General features: G+C 39.9%; 1 protein-coding gene and 1 long non-coding RNA gene across 2 annotated transcripts in view; both read left to right on the top strand.

The window, feature by feature from the left end:
- The window catches only part of LOC128641134 (uncharacterized), a 34,334-nt gene extending 24,265 nt beyond the window's left edge, over positions 1–10,069 (top strand). The window contains exon 3 of the long non-coding RNA XR_008399440.1: positions 10,008–10,069. This is a non-coding gene — a long non-coding RNA (uncharacterized LOC128641134). The remainder of the gene's footprint in view (positions 1–10,007) is intronic.
- A 1,679-nt stretch (positions 10,070–11,748) lies between these two features.
- BRDT (bromodomain testis associated) overlaps positions 11,749–15,548 on the top strand; it is a 119,963-nt gene continuing 116,163 nt past the window's right edge. The window contains exons 1-2 of the mRNA XM_053693704.1: positions 11,749–11,863; positions 13,191–13,369. Of these exons, the coding sequence (XP_053549679.1) occupies positions 11,767–11,863; positions 13,191–13,369 (276 nt within the window). The 5' untranslated portion in view covers positions 11,749–11,766. The remainder of the gene's footprint in view (positions 11,864–13,190; positions 13,370–15,548) is intronic.

Raw genomic sequence — 15,548 nt, 5'->3', positions numbered from 1 at the left:
CTCAACTACAATATATGTTTTATTAAAGGGGCATGGAAGTTAAAATTAAACTTTGATTCAGAGATTGAGTAAAGGTTAGTTTCTTCCCATGAAGGCATACTGAGGTAGGCTCAAGAGCATGCACGTGTCTTGAGCACAATATGGCAGCATTGCTTTCAAAAATGTTCGTAACAATGTTTTTCCCCAGGATCTATTTAGGGCTAGATTACAAGTGAAGCAATAATTTATCGTGCTGGCAAATTTGCTTGTTTACGGGCGTGCGATAAATAACCAGCTATTACAAGTGTCTGGTTATTGCTACTGCAAGCTCACGGTAGCAATTATCTCTCATAAAATTAACCAGAAATCAGATAGTTAATTTTATAAATGTCCCCCAAACATAAGAATAGTAGCACTTTTTTTTTTATTTTTAAATAACTGCACTAAGCAGTTTTTGGGGGCTAAAGTTAGCAGGTGTGGGGTGTTTGGGGGAAAAAAACAGCACTGAAAAGTGCCTTTACATTGAGGCCTATGGGGACTGTGTCTTGACAGTAAATATACAGTATCTCACAAAAGTGAGTGCACCCCTTCACATTTTTGTAAATATTTTATATCTTTTCATGTGGCAACACTGAAGAAATGACACTTTGCTACAATGTAAAGTAGTGAGTGGAGTGTACAGCCTGTATAACAGTGTAAATTTGCTGTCCCCTCAAAATAACTCAACACACAGACATTAATGTCTAAGCCGTTGGCAACGAAAGTGAGTACACCCCTAAGTGGAAATGTCTAAATTGGGCCCAAAGTGTCAATATTTTGTGTGGCCACCATTATTGTCCAGCACTGCCTTAACCCTCTTGGGCATGGAGTTCGCCAAAACTTCACAGGTTGCCACTGGATTCCTCTTCCATTCCTCCATGACGACATCACGGATCTGGTGGATGTAAGAGACCTTGCGCTCCGCCCACCTTTTGTTTGAGGCTGCCCCACAGATGCTCAATAGGGTTTAGGTCTGGAGACATGCTTGGCCAGTCCATCACCTTTAACCTCAGCTTCTTTAGCAAGGCAGGGGTTGTCTTGGAGGTGTGTTTGGGGTCGCTATCATGTTGGAATACTGCACTGCGGCCCAGTGTCCGAAGAGAGGGGATCATGCTCTGCTTCAGTATGTCACAGTACATGTTGCCATTCATGGTTCCCTCAATGAACTGTAGCTCCCCAGTGCCGGCAGCACTCATACAGGTCCAGACCATAACACTCCTACCACCATGCTTGAATGTAGGCAAGACACACTTAACTTTGTACTCCTCATCTGGTTCTCGCCCCACATGCTTGACACCAACTGAACCAAATAAGTTCATCTTCGTCTCATCGGAACACAGTACATGGTTCCAGTAATCCATGTCCTTAGTCTGAAGAAGTGAGGCAGCACACCAAGGAATCTGATAAAAATTCTACATTTTATTGCAGCTGAGTTAAACACATAAAATCACGAACAGGATGAAAAAGGGAGAGTGTTATTACGCGTTTCGTGCCCCTTTTTCCTCATGTTCGTGATTTTGTGTTTACTCGGCTGCAATAAAATTTAGAATTTTTATTGGATTCCTTGGTGTGCTGCCTCACTCCTTCAACAATTGTTTTCTGACGTGGGCATGCTCAGCCCTGTTCTCTGGTTTGCACCTCGTTACTCGGTTTTCATGTGGTGCTTGCACGACACGCTGCCTTGAGCGTCTGTGACTTGGAAGAAGTTGCTTTTTGTGCTGTGCCTGAAGCTGCGCTTCTCCCTTACTTCCCCATGTCCTATTTTATATACAGTGTGTGTGTATATATATATATATATATATATATATATATATATATATATATATATATATATTCCTACAGTACTATTACCATTATCACTATTTTATGTCTCATATATGTGTTATTTATGTATTCCATTTAACAGAAACAGCCACAATAAAAAAGTTTTTTATCTAAAATCCAGCGAGTGCAGTCCTTTGTTGGTATTGACTGTGAATACTACTGACTTGGCACCCTGGTTGATGAGGATATTGTGAGTGCAGATACACATGGAGGATATATATATATATACCATACAGGCTTAGTGCAGGAGCAGTCCTGCATGGCACTCCATGTGACCGGGTGTGGCCTCAGTAACTTCCTCTTTCTCGACCTGTGTTCAGAGGAGATGAAAGCTGTTTCTTGTAGTCCGGGTCATAGGAGGTGGTGAGTGCTGTGGCCATTGGGTTAAAAAGGTGCCATTTAATCAATTATCGGGTCCGTAATAAAGGCGCATTTCTATGGAGAAATGTTGGAAGATACTCCTTCGTTATCTAAACCTACTAACTGTGTATACTGTGAGGATGTTCCGGTGGAACCACCTTTACAGCTCTGTTCCACATGTTATGACAATATTACTGCTTCTAAAAAGAATAAAGAGTTTAGTACAACTGAGCCGTCCACCTCTGAAGGGTCTCTGTCCCGCGAGGTGCATTCCCTACAAGCATCTCCGATTACACAAGCAGTTCCCCAGGGCACTACTAACCCTCCCGCGGGAAGGGCCCTTTGGCCTCCAGATTTCGCCGATCAATTGCAGACGGCAGTCTCTGCGGCCATAAATACGATGCCTCGTCCTACTAAGCGGAAGGTATGGCACAGCTTTCCGTCTCAGGCTTCTTCGACTCTGCTGGATATCTCGGACAGATTATCCGCGGAAGAGGACAATTGTGACTAATCAGAGGATGTCACTTCTGAGTCGGAATCGCTACTTCTAGGCCTCCGTCCACTGAGGAACCGGATTTCAAATTTAAGATGGAGCATTTGCGTCTCCTGCCGAAGGAAGTGCTTGCTACGCTGGAACCTTCGATCCCTAAATTGGATAGGGTTTACGAGGACAGGGTGGTTCCCCAGGCCTTCCCATTTCCTATAAAAATGGCGAACATTATTCAAAATGAATGGGAGAAACTAGGTTCGTCCTTTTCTCCTTCGTCTTCTTTTAAGAAGCTTTTCCCCTGTTACGGTTGCCTCCAGGCTGGCTGGAAGTTGGACCGTAGAAAAGGATGCTCCTAGCGCTCACCAAAGGAGCAGCAGCACCGTAGACTCTATAACTGCTGCGTAGCCCCCATAAGTAACGCAGACTCTATGAACCACCGCTGCTGGGCTGGTATCTCGCCGTCTGCTCTGCGCCCTGGACCTATGACCAGGCTCCAGTAGGTGAACCTCCTCCTTCTGTAGCAATCCCTGTAGCTAAGGGAGTATGAAGAGCATAGCAATCCCTGTAGTGATTATAAGCTGTCCCCTACAAACATGAGTCAAAGCTGCAAGTTAGAGGGTCAAAAATAGGTCTGTTGTGCTGGAGCACACAGCCTCCTTTTTATTGAGGTTACATGCAAACAGGACACTCTCAGGGGGAGGCATAAAATCCCCCATCACACATTTGATATTAGATAGAGAGACACTCCCTTTGACAGGCCACAACATTTACTTCAGCAGATAACATTACACACAATAAAACAATGCAGTCCACCTTATCAATACTAGTCTGATTAGACAATGGGAAAGTTGATCACTAAACCTAATTAGAGCTAATCCCAGCAGACTTGTATTTAGAATAGGTTTCTTGAAGCTGAACAAAATTTAACTCTTAATGGCACACAATGAAACTGAACCAAGTGGGAGAAAGCCAGGGACACTTCATTTCACAGGTCTGGGGACATAGTCTTAAAGGGGGCATTGTTCACCAAAGTCACAATATGTCCCCAGACGGTTCCCAAAGGGCCACACACACCCAACAAAAGTCAATATACTCTCAGGGGCACAATCTTCCAGGGGCCATAGTCATGAGGAAGGAGGCTGGCAAATAGGCTTCTCCAAAATCCAGGGAAGCAGGGCAACCTTCCATTTAAAGGGCCAGTCACAAATAGCAGTTTGTAACATATCTCCCCTTTTGGAGGGAGACTAACAAGGCACCTGACCTTCTGTCGGTCAGTGCCTAAGTTAGTCTCACAACCCACCCACAAATAAACACTAGCAGCAAAGCAGCCCCCCCACAACAAGTAGCACTGGCCTGTAGGTTCCAGGTTATAGGATGAAAGTGTAGCATCCTCTGCCTTCCTGGCGCAGCTGGGCAAATAGCTGATGGTACTTGGGGGGCAGAGGCCAGCGGCACTCTGCCCTGGTGCGAGCGCTTCTGCTGGGGTGAGGGGTTTGCAGGCCAGTCCTGTAACAAGGGGGTCTGTAGGGCAGAGGCCAGCAGCGCTCTGTCCTGATGCCAGCTCTTCTGCTGGGGGAATTGGGGCATAGTCCTGCCCGGTGGCAAAGGGAACGTGGGGGTCAGTGGGGGTTAACATCTCCACTGTTAACCCTGGGCCCAAGTTAGGAGTTAGCTGGGGAGGGGGAGATTGGCTTACCTCCTCCTCCTGATACTCCGGCGGCCGTTGGGAAGGAAGGTCGATGCTCTCCTCTTCCTGTGGAACATGCTGCGGCTGGGGAGAGAGACCGGTTGTCTCCTCTCCCTGGAAGGCACACTCCGGCTGGGGAGGGAGGTCGATGCTCTCCCCTCCCTGTAGCTGGGTCTGTCACTGGGGATCTGGGCCGCCTGCCCAGCATCCCTGTAGGGCCGGTAGAGAGACTGCGGTCCCATCTCCACCTGCCTGCTGGGGGTCCTCCCAGGACCAGTCTATGAGGCCTGCTGCCTCTGGTATCTCTGGTTGGGGTTGGGGAAGGAGACCGGTTGTCTCTTCCCTCTGCACAGTATACTGCCGCTGGGGAGGGAGGTCGCTGCTCTCCTCTCCCTGTGGAACATGCTGCAGCTGGGGAGAGAGACCAGGTGTCCATACCCTCAAACTCCACAGTTGGCGCTCAAAGGCTCGTGCCGCTTTGTTCTCCGTATCCAATTCCCGGATGATGCGACTGACTACCTCCTGCGCAGGGTCTGGACCATATCGGACTAGCCGCCTCTTTACCTCTGGAACGAAATCCGCGCCCTCATAGCGACGGATCCGGTTGAGGTGCTCTTCACATGGTTCTGACCAGTATCTTGTCAGCTCCATGCTGCTGTAGGTAGGGACGCTGCGCAGTGGCTAGCGTTGCCCTCAATTACTCTCCTACGATACCAGTGCTGTTGTGGTGCTGCTCCTTGCGCTAGGACGCCAATCCCACCGCTGCCGCCAAATGTTACGGTTGCCTCCAGGCTGGCTGGAAGTTGGACCGTAGAAAAGGATGCTCCTAGCGCTCACCAAAGGAGCAGCAGCACCGTAGACTCTATAACTGCTGCGTAGCCCCCATAAGTAACGCAGACTCTATGAACCACCGCTGCTGGGCTGGTATCTCGCCGTCTGCTCTGCGCCCTGGACCTATGACCAGGCTCCAGTAGGTGAACCTCCTCCTTCTGTAGCAATCCCTGTAGCTAAGGGAGTATGAAGAGCATAGCAATCCCTGTAGTGATTATAAGCTGTCCCCTACAAACATGAGTCAAAGCTGCAAGTTAGAGGGTCAAAAATAGGTCTGATGTGCTGGAGCACACAGCCTCCTTTTTATTGAGGTTACATGCAAACAGGACACTCTCAGGGGGAGGCATAAAACCCCCCATCACACATTTGATATTAGATAGAGAGACACTCCCTTTGACAGGCCACAACATTTACTTCAGCAGATAACATTACACACAATAAAACAATGCAGTCCACCTTATCAATACTAGTCTGATTAGACAATGGGAAAGTTGATCACTAAACCTAATTAGAGCTAATCCCAGCAGACTTGTATTTAGAATAGGTTTCTTGAAGCTGAACAAAATTTAACTCTTAATGGCACACAATGAAACTGAACCAAGTGGGAGAAAGCCAGGGACAAGTCATTTCACAGGTCTGGGGACATAGTCTTAAAGGGGGCATTGTTCACCAAAGTCACAATATGTCCCCAGATGGTTCCCAAAGGGCCACACACACCCAACAAAAGTCAATATACTCTCAGGGGCACAATCTTCCAGGGGCCATAGTCATGAGGAAGGAGGCTGGCAAATAGGCTTCTCCAAAATCCAGGGAAGCAGGGCAACCTTCCATTTAAAGGGCCAGTCACAAATAGCAGTTTGTAACATCCCCATTCTGGATGCACATCTTGAACTGTGGGGAACCGTCCCAAAGGTGGATGGTGCTATCTCCGTGCTCGCTAAGAGAACGGCCATTCCACTTGAGGATAGCTAGCTCCTCTTTTAAAGAATAAATAAAAAGATAGAGTCCATGTTGCGGAAGATGTTCCAACTGACTGGGTTCGTTTTCCAACTGTCGGCGGGTGTTGCTGCGGTGGCTGGTGCAGCTACCTATTGATGTAATGCACTAGCTGCAATGGTCGAGATGGAGACCCCCCTCGAGATTTTTTATTGAATCAAAGCCTTAAGGGTAGCGCATTCGTTCATTTGTGATGCTAACATGCAGATTATTCACCTGAATGCTAAGACGTCAGGATTTTCCGGTGTGCAGACCCAAATTTATTTTTTGTTCTTCTGGCACCATTTTGTACCCTGATATTTCTCCTACTGTTCCTTGTTCCCTTGGCAGAATGACTGGGGGATGAGGGAAGTGTGGGGGGGGGAGGTATTTAAGCCTTTGGCTGGGGTGACTTTGCCTCCTCCTGGTGGCCAGGTTCTTATTTCCCACAAGTGATGAATAAAGCAGTGGACTCTCCTCCCCACGATGGAAATGAAATTATCAGGTAAGCATAATTTATGTTTTTAGCGCTGGACTGTCATAGGGCAGGGTCAGGCTGATATGCTACAGGATATCTTTTCTCTGTGAAAAGGCATACTGTGCTAAATGAGTTTGCACCCTAAGTGGCACTGAAAATGAACAGGTATGGATGTTATAATTTCTAGCTTTTGTTCTGTCTCAGCTAAGTGCGTCTCTCTTTTCTTATTTATTTATTTATTTATATTTGTTACCCATCGCTGCATGACTTATAACTTTCATTGCTCTAGTTCTCTTGCCTATGTGAGTGCAATGCGAATGCGAGGTCACTTTCGCATTGCACTTGTAATACCAGTGCACATTTTATTGAGCTGGTATTACTAAGTTGAGCGCAAATATTGCTTTTGCTGAAGCAATATTTTGTGGTCAACTTGTAATCTGGCTCTTAATGGGCACAGATCCTGGTTTATTCTACTGACCACCTGGCTAAAGTTTAAATATTCTGCTATAAATTAGCTAATATTTCATTTTTTCCCAATGTTTGCACATATTATTATTATTATTATTATTATTATTATTATTATTATTATTATTATTATTATTAAATCAACTTATGCTAAATGTATGCAATTGATTTGTGTTTTCTGTAGCTTTTAAAGGCCATAAACCCCACAATGTTTCTTTCATGATTCAGATACAACATGCAGTTATAAAAAAAAACTTTCCAATTTACTTCTATTGCCAAAAGTGGGAAAGGTTATTTAAAATTGCATGATATATCTGAATCATGAAATCAATTGGGTTTTATATCCATTTAAAGGACCAGAAAATACAGTAGATCTGCATAATCAACAAATGCAAGATAACAAGACAATGCAATAGCACTTACTTAGTCTGAACTTCAAATGATTAGTAGATTTTACTAATTACTGTATTACTGGCTGGTAAACTTTTATTATCTTTTAACTATTTAGTTCTCGGTTTTAAGCTTCTTTGTAATTATGACATTTGTATGACCAACATAAACTGAAATGTTGCTCAAGATGAGGGAATATTGCATTGATCATCTACACCAGAGACGTGTAACACCCTCCCAGAAAACTGAAAAAATGTCTTATATATATATATTAGGGTCCATAATCTATTACTAGTTTTTATTAAATCTTTATGACATTGCCATTTATATGTATATCCTGTACATACTCCATTTTCAAAACTGTGGACCAGGTTACAAGTGTTGCACTAAATAACAACCCAATCTTGCCAACTCTACCCCCAAATACTGCTTAGTACAGTTATTTTATTAAAAAATAATAATGATAATAATCTGATCTCTGGTTTATTTAATTTTATAAGCGCTAATAGCTACTGCGAGCTTGCAGTAACAATAACCAGCCACTTGTAACGTCTGGTTATTTATCAAACGCCCGTAAATGGGCAAATTTGCCCGTTTGCTGGTGCGCGATAAATTAGCAATCTAGCCCTATATATTTTATTCAAAGGGTAACATCCTAGCACATATGTGAGTTATATTTGACTTTAACTGACCATGTTATAGCAGTCATTAAAGGGACACTAAACCCAAATGTTTTCTTTCATGATTCAGATAGAGCATGCAGCTTTCTAATTTACTCCTATTATCATTTTTCTTCATTCTCTTGCTATCTTTATTTGAAAAGCAAGAATGTAAGTTTAGAAGCCAATCTATTTTTCGTTAACAACCTGGGTTGCGCTTGGTGATTGGTGGCTAAATATACCCAACCAATAAACAAGTGCTGTCCAGGGTCTGAACCAAAAATTGTCTGGCTCCTTAGCTTAGATGCCTTCTTTTTCAAATAGAGATAGCAAGAGAATGAAGAAAATTTGATAATAGGAGTAAATTAGAAAGTTGCTTAAAATTGCCTGCTCTATCCGAATCATGAAAGAAAACAACTGGGTTTGCATATGTGTGGGGGTATATTATATAATAGCATGTGTGTAGAATTTGAAAAGGACTAGCGAGTGCAAGTTTATTCATTTTGTGATTATATCCACTAGAACCCTGGCATAAAGTTTGGAAGTGAGAGTGCACATCACTGGCTGATATATATAGATAGATAATTTTTATTTTATTTTTTTTCAAAACTGAGTGTACAGATGCAGACATAAAATGCTTCAGCTAACAGATGTCAGCTTCATCCAAATGAATTTAATGTTTCCACAACTTTCCAAAAGAATTGTCCAGCCAAAAAGGATTTTATTATCTGTGGCTGTATGCCCAGCTCATTTGTATCTGCAAGCTTTTGAGACCTCTTGTATGTTAGTTTTTTTGTTTTATTTTCTTTCATATAATTACCATGTAAAATAGACCTACCCTAAAGTTAATTTATATTAACAAACATACTTTATAATTACTAGACATGCAAAACTTTTTTTTTTTGTTGATTTGCAAAATTAATACATGCATGATAACAAGACAATACAATAGCACTTAGTCTGAACTTCAAATGAGTAATAGATTTTTTTTTCTGACACATTTCAAAGTTATGTCTTTATCCACTCCCCTTGTACTATGTGACAGCCATCAGCCAATCACAAAAGCATATAGTACCATGTGAAACCTATCAGCCAATCACAAATACATATACGTATATTCTGTGAATTCTTGCACATGCTCAGTAGGAGCTGGTATACAAAGGGGCTGAATTATCATTGTGCGAGCGGACATGATCCGATATTGCAGATCCTGTCTGCTGCACATCGATAAATGCCGACAGCATATGCTCTCTGCATTTATCATTGCACCAGCAGTTCTTGTGAACTGCTGGTGCAATGCCGCCCCCTGCAGATTTGCGCTAGCAGGGGATGTATGTCCGCCACCTCAGAGCAGGCGGACAGGTTATGGAGTGGCGGTCTTTAGAACTGCTGCTTCATAACTTGTGTTTCCGGCAAGTCTGAAGGCTCGTCAGAAACACGGGGCATCAAGCTTCATACAGAGCTTGATAAATATGCCCCAATGACTGTGTACATTTTGTTAATGGAAGTAAACTGGAAAGTTGTTTAAAATGACATGCTCTATCTGAATCATGACAGTTTAATTTCGACTGGTACTTTAAGTGTCCCTTTAATTTAGTTTACCCATTGAATGATGCAATAAACTTCAGACAAAATTCGTTCCAATTCATTCATTTGTTTTGCACATTTCTAATTTATTACTATACAGGTGAATCCATTCTATGTGATCTAGTTTTGTGAGCATTTAGTTGATTTGTCTTTGGTTAATTTAAGAGGTTGTGTGTTGTTGTTGTTGTTTTTTTATTCTAAGTTTGTTCTTGCTCTTCATTCTTATTGGTTGTTTGAATGCAGGATTATTATAAAATAATAAAGACCCCAATGGACCTGAGTACAATAAGAAAGAGGCTGGAATACAATTATTACCCAAAGGCTTTGGATTGCATTCAAGATTTTAACACAATGTTCACAAACTGTTATATTTATAATAAGGTAGGTGGATAATTAATGCTGAAATAATCATTATAAAAAGAGATCATTATCTGTACCTGTGCAGGGGAGACTGGTGATCTAATGTTCCAATGTTAGGGATATTTTTTCATGGTTGAGAGGTGTGTGTGTGTGAAACTCTTAAGTCAAACATATTGTATTTTAGTATTAAATTCTATGGGGTCAGGGGAGTTGTGTGTGTGTGTATATACATATAAATAAATATATATATAATGTGTGTATGTATGTATTAGGCAATAAGACTGCCCAGAGGACAGTCTATGTTTAAAAAATACAAACCCCCAAGCTAAAGTTACAAAAAGTAAAATTACATAAAAAAAATAAACAAAGCTATACAAAATAAAAAAAATTAAACCTAAACTACTACCCCAATACAAATATAAAATCCCTTCCAAAATAAAAACACCCCCTAATATAATACTAAACTACCAATAGCCCTTAAAAGGGCTATTAAACAGCTCTTTTACCTCTAAAAAATACTAAGTCCCCCCCACCCACCAAACCCTCCCAAAATAAAAAAACCCTAACACTAAAAAAAACTAAAGTTCCTATTGCCCCTAAAGGGGCATTTGTATTGACATTGCACTTAAAAGGGCAATCCAGCTCTTTTTCAAGCCCAAAAAACCCTAATCTAAAAAAAAAACACCCCAAAAATTAAAATAAAAAAGCCTAAACCTAAGTCCCAAATAGGTACTCACTGTTCCTGAAGTCCGGCGGAGAAGGTCTTCTTCTAGACGGATCCATCATCTTCTATCTTCATCCGGAGTGAAGGCGGCACGGAGAGGCGGAGCTGTGTCCCCGATGCCTGGATCCTCAGCGGCGGCATGGAGGCTCCTCTTCATCTGATGTCCATCGTACACTGAATATTGAATGCAAGGTACCACAATCAATACGGGGTACCTTGCATTACTATTGGCTGAAATTTTGAAATCAGCCAATAGGATTAGAGCTACTGAAATCCTGATGACTGTTCAAATCAGCCAATAAGATTTTATTAGCTCTTATCGTATTGGCTGATTTCAAAATTGCAGCCAATAGAAATGCAATGTACCCCAATACATATGGGGTACCTTGCATTCAATCTTTAGTGTGCTATGGACGATCGCATGAAGAGGAGCCTCCACACCGCCAAGGACCGCTGCCGTTAAGGATCCAGGTATCGGGAACACAGCTCCGCTTTGCACCGCCTTCACTCCGGATGAAGATAGAAGATGATGGATCCGTCTGAAAGAAGACCTTCTCTGCTGGATTTCTTTGGGGCTTTGCTGCATCCAGGTGGATTCTTTTGGCTGCGCGCGCAGCCAACATTCCTTTGAGGATGAGTGCGCAACTGGCGACGGACGGGTTACAAATGCGATTTATAGTGTGTGTATGTACGTGTGTGTGTGTGTGTGTGTGTATATATATATATATATATATATATATATATATATATCCTTTTTTATTTTTGCATGAATTTTGCTAATGATGTGTGTAACAAATCAATCATTTTTACAATGGTCCTTTGTTATTTGTAGTTCTTCAGTTTTATTAATCTCTTTACCACCTATTTCAGCCAGGAGATGATGTTGTTCTAATGGCTCAAGAATTGGAAAAAATATTTATGCAAAAAATTGCAGAAATGCCTTCAGAAGAAATAGAGCTGTCTGTTGTGGGAAACAGAAATGTTAAAAGAAAAATCAGAATTTCGTCTCAAGGAGGTAACGACTTCAAAGTTTAAAATCATAAAAACTAGATTGGCAGCTTATTTAAAAAAAATATATTACATCTGTCTGCTCTGCGCACTTTTTTTTGTCTAACTAACTAGATATCATGCTTAACCCCTTCAATACCGGGAGTTTCAAAGAAAAGCTTGCCATCACTCCATTTGAACAAAAATAAAGCCTTGTTTTTAGATTTACCTATCAAAATTATATATATATATATATATATATATATATATATATATATATATATATATATATATATATATATATATATATATATATATATATATATATATTTAACCCAAGGTATTGATCTAGGCCCATTTTGGTTTATTTCCTGCCACCATTTTCTAACCAAATGCGATCATATTGGAAAAAATGAACTATTTAACAAACTTTGGGTTTCTCCCTACAAGCTACCTAATTAACCCTGCAACCTCCCTACAAGCTACCTAATCAACCCCTTCACTGCTGGGCATAATACAAGTGTGGTGTGCAGCGGCATTTAGCAGCCTTCTACTTACCAAAAAGTAATGCTAAAGCCATAAATGTCTGCTATTTCTGAACAAAGGGGATCCCAGAGAAGCATTTACAACCATTTGTGCCATAATTGCACAAGTTGTTTGTAAATACTTTCAGTGAGAAACCTAAAGTTTGTAAAAAAAAAAAATAGTAAAAAAATGAACTATTTTTTTTTTTTATTTGATCGCATTTGGCGGTGAAATGGTGGCATGAAATATACCAAAATGGGCCTAGATCAATACTTTGGGTTGTCTACTAAAAATATATATTTACATGTGAAGGGTTATTCAGGGATTCCTGACAGATATCAGTGTTACAATGTAACTTATTTAAATTTTGGGGAAAAAAATGGTTTGGAAAAAGCAAAGTGCTACTTGTATTTATTGCCCTATAACTTGCAAAGAACATGTAAACATTGGGTATTTCTAAACTCAGGACAAAATTTAGAAACTATTTAGCATGGGTGTTTTTTGGTGGTTGTAGATGTGTAACAGATTTTGGGGGTCAAAGTTAAAAAAAAAAAGTGTGTTTTTTTCCATTTTTTCATAATAGTTTATAAAAAAAAATTATAGTAAATTATAAGATATGATGAAAATAATGGTATCTTTAGATAGTCCATTTAATGGCGAGAAAAACGGTATATAATATGTGTGTGTACAGTAAATGAGTAAGAGGAAAATTATAAGGGGTTAAGTTAGTGAGAACTTCACTTGTAAACTATAATAAGCTGCATAATTGCGTACTTTACACTAAGAACAGCTAAGAATGAACTACGGTCCATTTTCATTCCATTTACCAGAAATAGAAGAAAATGTTGTTGTTGATCCACCAGTAACTAAGAAAAAAATAATGTCCCAGAAAGGAATGAGGAATCCATTTCCACGTCCGGTAATTGCAATGTTACCACAGCGGACAACACTGGTTCCCTTATCAATTATGCAGTCAACCAGTACAACGTCTTCAAAACCTGCAACAAAGGTACCATGACCCTAGTCTTTTTAGACAAGAATTTACCATAAGGGAAATAGTACATTTAGTAAAAATAATGTAAATGTATCTGAACAAGAAATGTAAAATTTTGATTTCCATGCCAGGAGTGAACAACTGTTATACGTTGTAAAGGGATTCAGCATTTTAATTGGATACCAGTAATAATAGTTAACCTCATGCAAAAAAAATATTTGAATTTGCAAAGCATAGCACTGTCTCTCACTCATTATAGGGATATTAATGAAATGCACACAAAGTAGCACTGTTTAAATTAATATTTTATCATGCATAAAAAGGCAGTTGAAGCTGATAAAGTGGACTTTAAAATTAACAGGACGCGCACAACTGGTCTGTGGGAGAGAAACTCTGTATTTTAAGGTCACACAAATATCCAATGGTGGATAGTAACACCTCCACAAGCATAAAAACTTTTTTTTCAGAAACATTCTTTGAAGAAAAAAAAATATACTTAAATGCATTTTAAAATACAATTTTTAGAGAAAAGGAAAATGTAAAACAAGAAGTAGTAAATTGTGATGGGCGCTCAGTGTGTCAGACTAATAATATAGTATAATAATGAAATTAGTATTAAACAGAATTATATGTATAGTTACCAATAAGAAACAATTTGTCAGAATATAGCAATAGAAACAAGTATCACTATATAGACAGTTGTCTTCACAACGCTTATTAAATAAAAACATGCAGTGTTAGACAGCTGTTAATGAGCATACAGTAAATAGTTACAATGTATACAATATAGCAGTTTCGTAAGCCAGGTATATTACAAGGTAAATAGGATCTATAAAAAATCATTATGAGCACAAAAAAATCGCAATGAACAGAAAAAATTGTGCTAGTTTACTTTACCACCAATAGTGACTAATGCAATGTTAAGCACAAAGTAAAAGCATGCATTTAGAGATAAAATTAGAGTCCATATGTGATTCTGTGTGGAAAGCCAAGAGAGGGAGTCCCAGTGCCAGGAATAACACGTTCCCCTCAGGGGATTCTACTTACTCTCCTTAACCTCAATCCGTATGAGGTAAGTGTCGCGCAGGGTAAGTAGAATTAGAAACTTTCCTTTGTCTTTCAGGTGTCCCAAGACTTGTCACTGTCTTCCTTTCAGATGTTCCGCTCATATAAATGGATGAGAAGAGAAAGGGAACAATAATAGTGCAACCCCGTTTGGTAGAGAGTTATACACACAATGAGTCAAAAAAATCTTACTCACACATTACAACCTCAGTAAATTATGAGGTATTTTATTAGCAGATTTGGTTAAAACCGTTTTGAGCGTGACCGCAAAATATTACAACTAGTGCGGTAACAAAAGCTCAAAAAAATGGCAATCAGTATAGAAAATATAAGTAGTTTAAAATACGCCAGCAACATACAGTGCAAAAGTCTCGCACTAGCAGCGTGCTATACAAGAGTCCTAACGCGTTTCGAAGGTCTTGGACATATGCAACCTTCTTCATCAGAGGAATTTACCGACTGTGAGATTACCCATCGGATTTAAAGCGGAGCTGCGACACGCCCCTATGTGGTTCGATTGGAGTTTAGTAAATCACATGACATCCGGTTTCGGTATACAATGTGTATCGGATCGTCCATTTTGGAAACTGGCAGCATTAGGCAAATGAACACATATGCAACAGTTGTCCCTTTTTCCCCAGTCTTTATAGATCATATTCAGGACCATTAACAAACGGCAATGGTAACAGCAATAATAAACAGTTTCATATTTATTGTTATGTAAAAATTTACAAGCTTAAAAAGTGATTTGCAAAAAACGAATGACACTTAGTTCATTCTGCATTGGATTGTGGTATTAAATTAATATTATATAAAATTGCATGTCATAGAAAATGTAGTAAACCTTATTGATAATACGCCTTTACACATATCATAACAATATAAAACCCTAAAGACATTTCCTTAGTATTCCTATAGGAAGTTACCTATATCTAGTGGGGTAAACGAAGCATTTGAATATTTTGTAGCTAAGCTAAAGAGCTTAAAAATAGTTGAAGAATTTATATTTAAATTTTAATTTTTATTTGGGAAATTTGGTTTTTATCGGAAGAATATCAAAGTGATTTTAATTTGATGGGTATAATTGTCTTTAGAAATACCCCCTATGTTAATAATAAATAATCATGAT

This window comes from Bombina bombina, chromosome 10 (genome assembly GCF_027579735.1).
Source record: "Bombina bombina isolate aBomBom1 chromosome 10, aBomBom1.pri, whole genome shotgun sequence".
Taxonomy (NCBI): Eukaryota; Metazoa; Chordata; class Amphibia; order Anura; family Bombinatoridae; genus Bombina; species Bombina bombina.
Note: the sequence above shows the minus strand (reverse complement) of the source record. Positions and strands in the feature narration are given on the sequence as shown.